The 14,469-nt window shown below is 46.0% G+C and overlaps 1 protein-coding gene across 3 annotated transcripts in view; it reads left to right on the plus strand.

Annotated features, from left to right (window-relative positions):
* Positions 1-14,469, plus strand: part of mtcl2 (microtubule crosslinking factor 2) — a 103,298-nt gene that overhangs the window by 60,425 nt on the left and 28,404 nt on the right. For all 3 annotated transcript variants that reach the window (XM_030422228.1, XM_030422229.1, XM_030422230.1), the window contains exons 5-10: positions 5,752-5,814; positions 9,683-9,850; positions 10,409-10,562; positions 10,998-11,565; positions 11,780-12,080; positions 13,815-14,048. In XM_030422228.1, the coding sequence (XP_030278088.1) occupies positions 5,752-5,814; positions 9,683-9,850; positions 10,409-10,562; positions 10,998-11,565; positions 11,780-12,080; positions 13,815-14,048 (1,488 nt within the window). The remainder of the gene's footprint in view (positions 1-5,751; positions 5,815-9,682; positions 9,851-10,408; positions 10,563-10,997; positions 11,566-11,779; positions 12,081-13,814; positions 14,049-14,469) is intronic.

Consider the following 14,469-nt stretch of genomic DNA (forward strand, 5'->3'; position numbering starts at 1 on the left):
ACAGGCGCTGCGCTTCTGAAGCCTCAGTGCTACACAGACTTCTGGCATCGTATCCGGGGAATAGTCTGAGTAAATAGTAGGAAAAAAAGATGTTTCATATCCCGTTCGAATGCACCACACCAACCAACTCGAGAAGTTTGGAGTTAATTTCAAAATAAAATGCGGCCCCCTGGTAATACTGGTCCCATGTGACCAGGCCTTTAGATATCGTTACATCGTGATAAGCCACAATTGTCCTCTTTTCCTCATTTTAAAGGCTGCATTACAGTAAAGTCATGTCATTTTCTGGACTGACCAGACTGCTGCCCCCTTACCCAACTTATTCATCAACAGTATTTACAAAAGTACAAATAGTAGCAAAGCAGGTGGTATTTGGTCAGAAATACTGTGATAATTGATTTTGCTGTGTGTGTGCTTGTGAGGAGATAAATATCATGTTTCACAACTAAAACGCTAAATCATGAATGTGACAGTTAAAAGGGATAGTAAGAATAGAATGAAAGATCCTCAGCCTGTAAAGACAAAAACAAAGAAGACTGTTGGAGGCCCACTCGTCTCCCCTCTGCTGTGACGCGCTCAGGATGTCACGCCTGTTTGCTTCAGGTGATTTCTGCACACTGGGAGCAAATCTGATTTCTGTGCTGCCTCCTCTCTCCCTCTCTCCCCTTCCCAGACAGCAATCTCATCTGCAGTCAGTTAACCTGTGTGGCGGGCCGTAACCTAGGCCAGGCTGTTAAAACCATTTCCACGCAGGAAACCACATCAGCAGCACACTGTAAAAAAAAACTGCAGGTACTCTTCCCCGGTCTGTCACCCAGACAGCGGCGGTAACATCTCAATCCAGCAGTTGGGGATATTTTTGCCGCCTGTTGGACGCTGTTTTTATCCCTCGGTGGCTATTTTAAGCCGTTTGGGTGACCGTAATGACTGCCGTCCTTTCTTCAGTCCGCATGTGCTCTCTCATCATGCTTCCTCCTCGCGCATTCCTCACTCCCCTTGTCCGCACTGTCCAAACTTTCCTGGGGGATTTTTCATCAGCTCTCTCGGCACGTTTGATCCCGGCCTGCTCTGTAGCCCCGAGCATCACGGCTGGTCGAGCTGCAGATCAGATTGGTTCTGAAGGAGGGGGAGTTCACACCGCTGTGCCTTCTCATCCGTGACGGAGGAATGACAACATCTCTCCCTCTTTTTCCCGCTCCCTTTATTTTCTTGCTCGGCCATCGCTGTTGTTATCATTTCTCTCCGTCGGGGACCATCTCTTCCTCGTCCCGCCTCCGGCCCGATCAGGTTTTCCTTCCATCCTCCGTCCGTGCCAGTGAGGCGAAGCAGGGCATCTGTGTCTTTGAATATTTATTTGCATCTGTCTTTTTTTTTTTTTTTATCTTTGTCGTCCATCCATTTCTTCAAGCCCGTCTGTCTCCTCTTTCATCACTGTTCCCCTGTAAAGAGTCAACAGAGTGCTTACAGTGAAGTATAGGAACATGTTACCTGGAATAGAACGTTCCACGCTGCTGGAAAAGCGAGAGCACACAGCCAGAAGCTGTTGAATATGTTATCGGATAACACAGGGCTCAAGCTGTTATCTAATCTGCGGTGTAACTGTGGACCTGCGGGCTCGGAAACACGAGAACCAGGCTGTGGTCACAGTGTGTGTGTGTGTACTCATAATGAATAATGTCTAAGCGTACTTTTGTAAAAGTGAGAATAAGTGTATCTCACTAGCAACAGAACTGACCCGTGTGAGGACAACTCACGCAGGGAATTTGAAAAAGAACTTGACCTGTTATGGAGTATTCGCAGTATTCATCAATTAAATCTTTGTATTCACACTGTTCGCTGTGACAAGTTTGATCCGATTTCTCCGACCTGAGGCAGCGGTGTGCGCTGACAGTCGAGGCAGCCGTTTGCACGCTGATGCAACTTGTAATTAGAGGCAACTCCGACACATTTCAGGCTGATCATTATCAGTTTCGGCAAGTGTTTGACAAACTGACTCAGCGTTTTGCGATTCAGGCGGTCCGGGTCTCTAATTGGCAGTTAGATACTGTATTTTAAAGTGTGTAATGTCACAGTCAGGGGAAAATTCATGGTTGGAAGTTCGGGGGAAGTTTATGCAATTGAGCAAAAATAACAGACTAGGACTTTTTCACAGCGTGCATTTTGACTTGTCACAATGGAAAAAGCACAGGTGTTGCTAATAATGTTAGCGATGGCTCCGTTCCATTCAGGTGTCTCCATTCAAGCAGTCAAATCTACATTCAAAAATAATACAACGCTTTCTGTAATTCAGTTAAATTCCAACCTATTTAAACTTGAGGAATCCATCGAGAGAGACTCATTTTCAGTGATGCCGAGCAAAAAGACAAAAGACGCCCAACAAACGAGCAAACAAGTTAAAATGGAGACCAAGGACGTATAACTGTCCCAGATTAGTCAGAGAACTAGAATGGCACACAGTATGGTGCATCCCTCCGCCAAGGCCCAACAATATCCTTTCATTAAAACAATCCAGTATCAAATATCAAATAAAATAGGTTTGAATCAGCTGGATCAGATTAGAATAGATCCTCGTAAATAAATCTGATTTTTTTTCAAGATCCGTGCTCTACTCCCCATGCAAAACGACACCCTTTCTCGCAATGTTAAAGATGGCGAGAATGACTTACAGGATCCTTCTCTTCATCCGGATCTGGACCAAAAGTTAATGGTGTCGGTTGCGTTTGATAGATTTCGCGTAATTCTGCTCACATACAACCCAACAAATGGACACGAGCAAAAACAACCTCGCTGGAAGAGGTGATATGAAGAAAAGGACTCAGCCTTCTTTTTGCTGAAACATAGGGGTCTAAAATAGTTTAAAAATTGTGTGTCAGTCTGTCTGAAATGTCAAAAAAAAAGGGATATAAAAACTGATCACGTCTGTCCAAACCTTCCTGTAACGAATCTGTTCTGACGTTTCCAAAACAATATTGAACAGGCAAAAAAACGGTTATTAAAGCTTTTCTTTTATTTTACAATGACTTCTTTATTATCTAATCATCCGTGGATTCAATTTTCTTTCTTTAGTAGCATAAATGGACTACTGCTGTACAAAGCTGGTTGCATGATAGACAGGTCTATCTTGAATCTTGAATCATACACACATACACTTGAATCACAAAACACTTCTGCCTTCACTGGCTTCATCCTCATGGGTGACCTCAGAGTTTGTCTTTGGAGCTATTCGTACATCCTCTACCCTCCCAAAGTCACCATCTCCATATGGACTCAAAAAGTCTATTTTTACCCCGCAAAAAAGTTTTTGTCTGAGAAAACTTCCTCTTGCAGTCCAGGAAAAAAAAAAAAAGCTCATGCAAATGAAACAAGGTGTGAAATTCAGTATCATGAGCTCCCTCTCCGGAGTCTAGCATGAATTAATTTCCATCTTTTTCCATCAAATCAAACCCTCTGCACTGAAAGCCGGATCCAATAGCCCGGACATCTGTCCAGCGTCCAGCTCGGGATCAATGCTTCCATTATCAGGCAGGCTGATTGATCAGCTGAGTTTAGGGGCCATTAGTAGACTGTTTGCATCCCGATAGACTGATCTTAAAGTGGGTTAGGAGAGGGAGAGAGGGAGAGAGGGAGGGATTTAGGGTGAGGGAGCGGGAGCAGGAAGGACAGCGGGAGATGACAAATTAAAAGGTCGGGAATCAGCCAGAAGAGTGAGAGAGGGAGGGAGGGAGGGAAGGGAGGAATAAAGAGAGGGGCGGGGCGGGAGGATGAAGGGATTCAAAGAGAGGAAGAAGACTGACAAGCAAAATGAGACAAACAAGCAAATAACCCTTCATGCCGATGCTGCGCCGCATCTCCACCTGGACACCAGAGGAATTGTCTAGAAAATTCCTCAGCGCTGGAAGGTTGCCACAAACATGTTAAGGCTATTTTTTTTCTGTCCCCCCCTCACCTTTTCTTTCCCTCCATCCCTCTGTTTCTTTCTTTTGCTGTCGGTGGTTCGTTGCAGAGAGAGTGGCTTGTTTCCATGGAAACGGACTGAGCCAGATGAGCTGAGCTACTTACACTGCAGCGTCTGTCCTGACTGCACGCACGCGCGTCTGTGTGTGCATGCGAGTGTGTGTGTGTGTGTGTGTTATTGGTCTTGGCTTTGTAGAAAAGGAAAGATGATGATTTATGTGAGTCTGATGCACTGGGCAGACTCTCGGATGAACAGTGTGTGTATGTGTGTGAGCAGATTAGTTATTCGCAAGTCTTCGGCCCTTTGTGTTTTATATCAGTGCTGCTCTCTCTCTCTCTCTCTCTCTCTCTCTCTCTCTCTCTCTCTCTCTCTCTCTCTCTCTCTCTCTCTCTCTCTCTCCCTCTGTTGTCACACTGGTGGCTCCACCTCAGCGCCGTGAGTTCACGGCCTTATCAGTGTAGACGTGCTTATCGAAAAGCAATGTGAGAATGATCAGCATCGCCGTAGCGTTCACACCTGGGGCTCAACATGAGAGGGAGAGGAACATATGACGTGCATACTAAGCAGGTTAAGGTAAACATGAACAGATTGTCCTCAAAGGGTTAGGGTTAGGGTCTGACATTTTGGGGAAATCGGAAGATTTGCTCTCGGGCAGGCCCATTCTCACTCCCAACGCTTCAAATACAGCGGCCTGCTTACAGCTTGTGTGTTTGACGCTGTAGGTACCCCTCTAGTGTTACTTCTACAAGTAACTCAGTAGTGCAGTGGTATAAAGAGCGAGAAACGTCTGTGTCTGGGGTGTTCGGGTGGGTTTAACTGTTATTTTGGAGTCCTGCACATCCAAACAGGGTAGGTAGAGCGTCATGTTTGAAGGCCACTCACCAAGTTTCCAGTTGAAGGGGTGAGAGTGAGAAGGTGTACAAGGTGTTGCTCTTGCAGAGAGCTATAACGATATCCGCTCATACAGTATCTGTACTTTATAAGGTACACACACACACATCTATGTCCATTGAATATGAAGAGAGCGTGTTTTAGTGGCTGTCTGGCATCCTCACTGTGACAGCTAGACTCCGGGAAGTCACTGCACCCGGCCAAGAAATAGTAACTCGCAACGAAAACCACAGCTTTTTCAACCCCTGACTGAAGCTTCAGCAGTTTAACAGACAGACTTAAAGTTGCACCAATTTTCTCTTCCAATTCTTGGCAAGAAAGCCAGTAAGCTGATCTGGCAAATTGTCACACAGTTCCTTTTAAAGAGGTACAACCCTGCGTCCTGGAAAACCTGCAGTTCTTTAGCGTTGCCTTTCAGTGTCCTGAAAAAATGACGACATCGCCTGCAATGATGAGCAGTTTGCCAAATGGATGGTTTTTTTGGCGCGAGCAGGCACCAGAATGTGTTATTGTCTGATGTCTGTGCTGCAGCTGGCGGTTGAAATTATGGCTCTGTTCAGAGGTGAGGTCAAGATGAAATCACAGGGTGGTCAGTCTTGTTTTGTACGACTCAACTTCTAGTGAACGCTCTCGAGCGTGTCTTGAGTCAGTGCATGGAAACAACAGCGTGAGAGTTTTAGAATGAAAGATAAACTTTGGTTTAAAAAGACGCTTAAGTCGCAAAAGTCCACACTTAAGGAGTAGAAGAGAGCTTGTTGAAAAAAAGTCAGAACCACAAGTGCGTTCTGTGATCACGCAACTTTAGATCCCACCCGTCTTTTCCTCTCCTCGCTTCGATCGCTCTTCCCGCCCGCGGTCGATGTGGTGTCACGTCTTACTAACGAGCCTCTGTGTTTCTCTTGCAGAACTCCCAGAAGAAAAGAGGAGCGCGCCCCAACAACAAACCTGACAAGAAGCTCGGTCCACAGGTAACACACACACACAACACACACATATTTACACGCTGCTGTGTTTTCTCCCACAGTTGGCCCAACAAATCAATAAGAGGAATGCAGCGTATAGCTTCAACCAAACCTGGAAGGACGTGTTTCTAATACGCAGCACATACAGACAACGGGATGTGTAGCATAAGCATCGCTGATTAATAGCGCAGAGCGTGCTGAGCTGAAAACGTCTGCAGAGCGCGATGGAGGGAAGAGCGAGACGATTGTCAGATGAAAGGGCGGTTCTGGGGGGGGGGGGGGGGGGCAACAGGGGCCAGTGCCCCTGTAACTCTGAGTCTGGACCCCCCTGTGGCCCCCCTGACAGGGAGTCTGCATTAATAATACAATGACAGATTTCTTGCAATAATTTTGTTCTGAAGGGAAAGGCAGACATAAAGTGTCTCAGCAGTTTACTACCCAATCAAAATTGCTGAAATTGTAAACACTGCTTTGTCTGAATGAGGGATTTATCCTTTTTTCCGGGTTGTATGTGCCCCCTAACAAAAAAGCCGGCCCCAACCTGGCCCCCCTATTAAAACTGCTCTAGAACCGCCACTGTCAGATGATGAAGGCAGAGAGAGAAACAGAAAAAAGATGAGCGAGTTTGAAGGAGAGGAAGACTCTGAATAGAGGAGAGAAGGGATGGAAGGAAGAGACGGATAGAAATTCAATCAATCGCACTCAATAATACAGTCAACACCAAGGTTTCTCTGTACGGCAGATAGACTGAATAAATTGGCAATAAACTGGATGACTACAGAGATCCTTGTACAACTCTGCTTTATATAACAGTGTATTCATTATTCAATATTCTCTTATTGGATCAAATAAAGATACAGATTTGTATCTTTATTAGGTCCTTCAGGGAATAAATCTCAGTTGTTCCATAAAAAGGATTTGAAAGCTGCGGCCGTCCTGTCTGGGATGTCTGGACGAGGTCACGTCCGTGGCTGCAGTTATGGGTAACAGCAAAAAATGTGAAATATAGATAATAGTTTGTCAGTGTTTCTGATGCGGCTTTTACGGTGTCGGCATCGCCCCGAGGTGGCTGTCATCTCTGCGGACGTGTAATTGCGCCGACCGCGCGTGACATACAAAGCGCAGGGGCCGCGACTGTTATTTCCTCCCACGTTTCCACAGTGAGCGGGTCAAACTGCATTAGAACCAATCCAGCAATCAATACCTGCAGCCACAATTTAGTTTCCAACATCAAAATCGTCGCGCACACTGTAAGTGAATATGCAGCACAGTCTATGGAGTGAAATGACTTTGCAAATAGAGTATTTGAGTAGTTTATTCCATGACAGGAAGCAGAACCAGGATTTGGTGTGAGTTTGAATCGGGTGGAATCGGAGCCGGTGAAATCTAAATAACGAGCGGCAAAGTATCTATTTGTTTTCCCTGCGGCTCAATAGTTGTTTGTATGGGGCAGACGAGGAAATGTGGACTTTACCGACATGTCAATATCAAACCTGTTGCTTCCAATCAAAGCACTCGCACGGTTAATTATCACATTTGCTGTGATTCCTCTCGCGAGCAGCCGTTTAATTTTTTTCTTTCCTCCTTTTTGAAATTGAGTTCAAAACAGACATGTTAGAGGTTGTCTGGCGCCGCCGCTCGCAGCAGTCACGTCGGAGGTTCTTGCACGTTTGATCCTTCCGGTGTGTTTCCCGCCTCGCTGTGCTGTCTGTATGTCTCTCTGCGACCCGTTTCCTCTGGGGATCAAACTCTATCTGTCCAAACAAGGCGCGTGCAGCGCAGAGCAGATAGATCAGCGGTTCCCGTATTCGCTCTTCACCGTGTCATCTCTGTGTCTTTTCTGCCCTCCATCTTGTCCCGCAGGTGTTTGTACTTAATGTCACCCTTGCGTACCCAGTTTATGTTTTGGATTACACATCAGGCGTCGACGTCACACTTTAAATCTCTTCTTCCTCTTCTTTAAGACTTTTTCCTTTGCTTCACTCTTCCAAAGCCGCCCTGCCTTCCTTTTATTTTCCACATCACTTAAATAGTTCAAACACAGCTGAAGTAACTCGGCTCCTCTGTCAAAAAGAGCACTACAGGAGTTAGAAAGTAAATGAGCTTGGGGTTTTTTACACAACAGCAGTACACAGAGATGCAAATTAAAAACCAAGCGGGCTAACGTTTCTCCGCAGAAGGTGTTTGCGGCGAAGATAATTCTCTCACCGCCGTCTCTCTGCGGCTGCCGGGCTACACCAGCCCAGGGCTTCCTCTCCAAGCCACATACCATAAATGGCTGTAAATTCACTGGCTTTCACCTCGCTCAGTGTGGTTGGAAGGCCTCCACAGGCCCGTAAAACAAATAGAGCCACGGAGCTGCTTCTGAGGAACTGGTGCGCAGGGTCGCCTCAGGTCGGCAGTAGTTACAGCAGAGCTTGGGATGAGAAAGAGAGAGAGAGAGCTAACGCAACCTTTTGAAAAAAAAAAAAAAATGTTTTACTTTACCAGCTGAAAGTTGAATAGAAATAATCTGCGCCCTTGCTCTATTTAAAGGTGCAATATGTACAAATTCTAATTAAAAACATTCAAAAAATTGATTGGAATGATCAGTTTACACGATAACGTCTATGCAGACCTGTCGCGCACCGCTAGATGCACAGCTAACCGAGCTAACTAGCTAACAGCGGCAACAGTTAGCAGCAGTTAGCGATCGCTCTGGTGATATGCTGACCCTTATTTGTTTTGAGCCTTTACTGTCGACCATGAACTGCTAACTGTGTCCACTGCGGCTGCTGTGCAAAAATTACAGTCTTACTTATGTGGTTTTAAAAGGGCCGCAGTTACTACGATGCTGATTCAAGTAATTTGCTCTGGATTTTCGTCGTGAGTTAGTTAATATCCATTTTTCCGATTCTGGTTGACATCTGAGGCGAACCACTAATGAGTGCGCTCTCCAGAGTTCCTGTGTACCCTCTGTGCTTTTTTTGTAAAAGCCTCACGAGGAACAAACACAGCGTGACTCTGACCTCACCATTTGGTTGCCGAAAGCCGCGAGTTAGTCAAGAAAGCTCTTTGTCATTATCTTTCAGCTTCAAGGCGATTTTTAAATAGGATGAAAAGCCAATTCATCCCGGCTGACTTGCAGCGCTATAACGGGCCGTGGCTCGGGAGCAGACAGTTTAATGCATCTTATACTCTGCCAAGGATGATGTCAAAACATCACTGTGGTTTGAAACGCACTCAAATGTACACACTTTGATGACAAAAACCCTCGTGCGCTTCACTCATGACCTCTAATGTTGTCCAGTTGTCAGTCTGGACGGGCCGCAAGGTTGCAGATTTTAAAGTCGAGCAACCGTGTGCGTGAAGTGTGTGTCTGCACTGTTCACATGCATCCGTCTGCAGCTTTCACTCTGTGTGTGTGTGTGTGTGTGTGTGTGTGTGTGTGTGTGTGTTTGTGTTTCAGTTCCTGTCAGGTTCCCTGTCCGTCTTTATTTAACCTCTCTCTCCCAGGTTACGCTGATTGAAGCATCCGTCTCTCTTTGTGTGTCTCTTGTCTTTAACCCGAGGCTAACATTTCAGATTTGACACATCTGTCTAGTCTCTGTCCGAGTTGAGGGAGGAGGCATGTGTGTCTCTGTCTCTCAGTGTCTTTCTTTCTTCCGCCCTTCCGCCAACGAGTATCCAAAATATTTAATGAGTCACCAAACAAAAAAGATGAATCAGAATTGAAGTGTATTTGTTGAACGGATCGTTCCAATCCCGCCTAAAACGGAACCTTGACTCTGCGGGATGACATGTCTGTTTGCGTGTCAGCCTCAGCCGTGATACAGCAGTTTTTCATATCAATGTCACCTCGGTGGCCCCTTCTCTCTCTGTCCCGTCGCTGCAGGAGGACAGTTCAGACCTGAAATGTCAGCTCCACTTTGCCAAAGAGGAATCAGCTCTGATGTGCAAGAAGCTGACAAAGCTGGTGAAGGACAGCGAGGCCATGAAGGAGGAGCTGGCCAAGTACAGGTCGCTGTACGGGGACGTCAACGCCTCGCTCACCGTAGAGGAGGTGAGGAAAGACTTTACTTTGACATTTTCCACATTGTGATTAATGAGCCAATTAGCACAGACACAGTAGAGGTTAGTGAACAAGGCCATGAAACAAGAGTAGTGGGGGAGGTCAGAGCAGGATTCTGATTTTAAATTCATATTGAGACCTGTGATGCAGAATGCAGAAGTTTTTAAAACTAAACCATGAATTCTGCATCTTTCCTCAGCATGCAGCTCTGCATTTCATAACTTCTGCCTGAGAGCTGCAGAAATGGTGCCACTTGGCTATTATGGTGCACAATAGTTTATGAAGTATCTCCACCCTTTGTACCCATATAAAACCCAAGTGGTAGCCTGTTTCATTGTACTTTGCCAAAAAAAAAACTCCTGGGAAAACTTAACAGAAGTGCTTCGATACAGCCAAGTCACTCACACAAAGCTCATTTTTATCAACTAAACATTAACACTGACAGACAATGATTTTCCCACAACAGATGCGTGACTGAACATGTGGGAGGTGAGTGAGGGAGTGCTTCTCCTCGTCTTATGTCTTATTTCATGTGACAACCCCCTCCAGGTCGCCGACTCCCCTCACACCCGCGAGGCGGAGATCAGAGTCCACCTGAAGCTGGTGGAGGAGGAGGCCAACCTGCTGAGTCGACGTATCGTGGAGCTGGAGGTGGAGAACAGGGGGCTCCGTGCTGAGATGGAAGACATGAAGGGACCCCAAGGTGTTTTTTTAAACTCTTCTCGTTGGCCGGTTTTACATTTCTGAAATTAATATCCCAGCAGTAAGGTCCCCTGGAGGTGAAAATACCCTTAAATCGACAGTTAGCGTTAGATAATTGGAAACATGAGCTAATTTAAATGACTAGAAACGTTTGCTATTGTTTCTCAGCATTAGCTGATGGCAGATTTTGCTAGCTTTATCCTCCTGTTTTTGTGCTAAGCTAAGCAAACCGCCTGCTGGTTCTGGCTTCATATTCGGCTTACAAACATGCAAGTGGTGTGTCTAAGTCTTGGCATGAACAGACTGTTCAAAATGTTGAACTATTCTATAAGACTATAACTATAACATCATACCCGACAAATATAACATCTTTATTAATTGTTTCATACACTTTAATACACTGCTTGCTTGACCTCTCATTGTTTCTTTTCTCCAGATGGTCCTCAAGAACTCACTGGTGTCAGTGGTGGTCTGGGGGTCGGTCTTGGCCTCGGAGGAGGGGCCATGGTACTCGGGGGCGGGGCGTCATCTGAAAACGTCATGGAGCTCCAGAGACACCTCCAGTTTGTGGAGGAGGAGGCGGAGCTACTGAGGAGGTCTCTAATCGAGCTGGAGGAACAGAACAAACTCCTGATGAATGAGATCAACCGCTACAAATCCGAACTCCCACCTCCACCGTCCACGCTGTCATCCAACTCGCTGACGTCGCTGACGGACGGGCTGCTCAACGACAGCCCAGTGCACTCCATACAGGAAGGGGCGGTGCTTATCAGCACAGACGCCCCAGCCCAGGAGGAGGAGCTAAGACTGGCGAGGCTTCAGATTGGAGAACTGAGCGGGAAGGTGAAGAAGCTGCAGTACGAGAACCGAGTGCTACTGTCCAACCTGCAGCGCTGTGACCTGGCATCCTACCACGCTCCCTCCTCCTCCTCTTCTTCCTCACTGCGACTGGCTCTGGAGACGGACGCTGAGGCTGGAGACTCGGCTGAGTGCCTCCCCACCAGGTAGTTTTGTGTTTTCAAACTGTCAGATTCCCCTGTGAGAACGTGTTTCTGCAGAGTGCTTTTCCAGCGGGAAAGCTTCAGTAAAATGTATTTTAGTAACTCAGAGACTTTGTTGATACCTCTGTGAGAGTCGAGAATAAACTTCTCAGTCCTGATTTTAAAAGCCAACATGAAAGAGAAGTCCTGACTGTGCTCCCTCTGTTCTTTCCACCAGTCCACCGCATCGCAAAGAGCCAGTAGGGGGCGAGAACGACGCCCTGGAGATCAAAGAACGGAAAAAGAAGATCGAGGACAACGCTGACGCACCGACCTCGCTCCCCGGGTGCCTGGGGCAAAAGGACCATGATGCCTTGCTGGCCATGAGGGACCAGGCTCGCTTGGTTTCCACGGCGATACAGCTGCTGACCTCCCCCGAGTCTAACTGCCTCTCCTCCTCCCCATCCATCTATCACAAGGTCTGCAGCAACGAGGCAGCAGAGCCGTGTGACCTGGAGAAACCCCAGCCGCACAGCCAGGTACGTGTCCTCCGTCTGTGTGGTGTTCTTTCTCAATGCTGTGGGATGAAACCTTTTCTTTTTCAAAGAGTTTCATATGATGTGACTCTTTGAAACCTTTTTAATGAAATCAACTTGAACTCTGAAGAATTTGTGCTATAAACTGTTGGTAATGGTCTATATTTCTCATGCAGTGATGTGGTATATGTCAGTACATATTTAATATCTACATTGCAGTGGGCCTGCAACCAGCGATTATTTTCCCTCACCGCTTACTCTTTTGATTACTTGTCTCTGTTCACAAAGTAATAATTGTGTCTATAAAATGTCATTAAGTAGAGAAAAATGCACAGCACAAGTTCAAAAAAGCCAGAGCTGACAATCTTCTGACGACTTGTTTTTCAACAGTCCCAAACCCAAAGATATTCAGTCGACATTTATGTGAAGCAGAGGGAAGCAGCAGAACCTCACATTTGAGGAGCCGGTACCAGAAAACGTTTGGCTTTTTGCCTGTGAAATCACTTTGAGCAGTCAAACAATGAAGCAACACTGTTCAGTGTTTCCCACAGAAAGGCTGTGTGCCTTTTTCCTGAATTGCTTTGAAAGTTTGCCTACAGCACATAATAGTGGCCCGACTCGCCTCTCCTCTCTGGTTCTCTCTACCAGTCTCCCGCATTATTCCTTTTTTTTTAACAGCTGCGGCTGAGCCTCGACTGGAGGACGCTTGTTGTTAATTATGAAGCCTTTCGAAACTAAGGAAACCAACTTTTGTACCGAATGAAAATGCAACAACCAGGCGCACTAACAAGCTTGTATGAAACTACAGCACAAGTAGGCCGAGAGGTCACATCGAAATCAGTGCGTTTACAGGAGAGATGTAACACCAGAGAAATACTGTTGGTCAGTTCATCTATTAATCAGCTGATGACAGACGATCTCCTTCTTTGAGAATGTCCAAAAAGGAGATCAGGCCTGAGAGGGCAGTACTCTCTGTTTATTGCACATAATTGATTCTTAAGAGCACACAAAAAAGCCATTTATTTCTACATATCTGTATCCCCTTCTTGATGATGTCTGCGCGTTGTTATTAACAAGAGATTAATAGATAAAAGTATATCCGGCACAGATTAGGTAAAAAAGCAACATGACTTGACGTCACCAGAAATCAACAGACCTTCTGAAGTTTCAGGACTACAAGTCACCGAACATGTTAGTGAATAAGTTACCCATCAGTCAGTGTCTTGGTTTATTAAGTCACTCTAAACTCAAATTTAGCAACATTTAAAGGTCCTGTGTTTAGCATTTAGATTAAACGCGAAAGGCTTCCTCTACTGTCAGTGTTTGGTTTGTCCTCTCTGGGCCGCTGTAGAAACATGGCGGTGCCTCTGTAGATATTAAAGGCTCATTCAAAGGTAGCGAAAACACCACAAGTCCTAGTTTCAGGTGGTCATACACCGATTAATTCATAATTGTAAGTATTATATTCCATGTTCTATCACACTGTGCCTTTAAAAGGCAACAATGGATATTTTTATTTCTTTGGACCAAATAAAAGAAAAGAAACTAGAAAGAGTGTAGAACACTGCGTCACTGACAAATATTTTGTCTTCTGTTTTGGCCCTTTCTCTTGAACTAATGGATCACCCACCTGCAGTATCAGCCCCACAACGTATCATTTATCAGCCCAAACCGCTCCCTCCAACAGCCAATAATAACCGACTGTGTGATAAATCCTGTTCTTTCTCTGTACCCCAGATTTCAGAGCTGTCTGACCTGGCCGACCGGCCTCTGGTTGGTGCTCTGACCAGCAGGCTCCAGGCCCTCCACACCCAGCTACAGGCCTTCGTGGAGCAGGTAGACAGCCTGGGTAAACCCCCGGCAGGTGGGAGGGACCCTCAGGTGGAAGGGGAGTCTCCTCTGGCCTCACCCTGCGCCTCCCTCCCCTGCTCTGGAGACGGCCAGGATGAGCCGAACACTGCCGAGCAGAAGGTACAAGACAAGAAGCTCACTCCTCCTCTTCACTCCTTGTCACTCTGTCTCTGTCACGTGTTATCAGTCTTTTCTATTTTTTCAAGCTTTTACTTTTGTTGGATTTTTATCTTCTGTTGTCACTGGTTTGTTTTGTTCTGTTCTTCAGTTTTTGTCCGGTGCCTAACCATTAGTTTGGCTGAATAACACTCCCAATCATGCTGCTTAAGTTTCTCCTCACCACGGAGAGTGGATTTACGCAACAGGCTCAAATCTGATGAATCCCCAGAATCGTCCCTTTTTCGGGAGATCTGCGATGAATTTCCTAAATGATCGTGAAATGCTTCAAACGCTGTTGAGAATGGATGAATGACTCTTAAGAGAGGAACGTCACTGTAAAATTGTGACGGGGAAAAAAAAAAAAGCCTTTGCTGTATCAGAT

Source organism: Sparus aurata, chromosome 7, assembly GCF_900880675.1.
Source record: "Sparus aurata chromosome 7, fSpaAur1.1, whole genome shotgun sequence".
In the NCBI taxonomy this organism is placed as follows: Eukaryota; Metazoa; Chordata; class Actinopteri; order Spariformes; family Sparidae; genus Sparus; species Sparus aurata.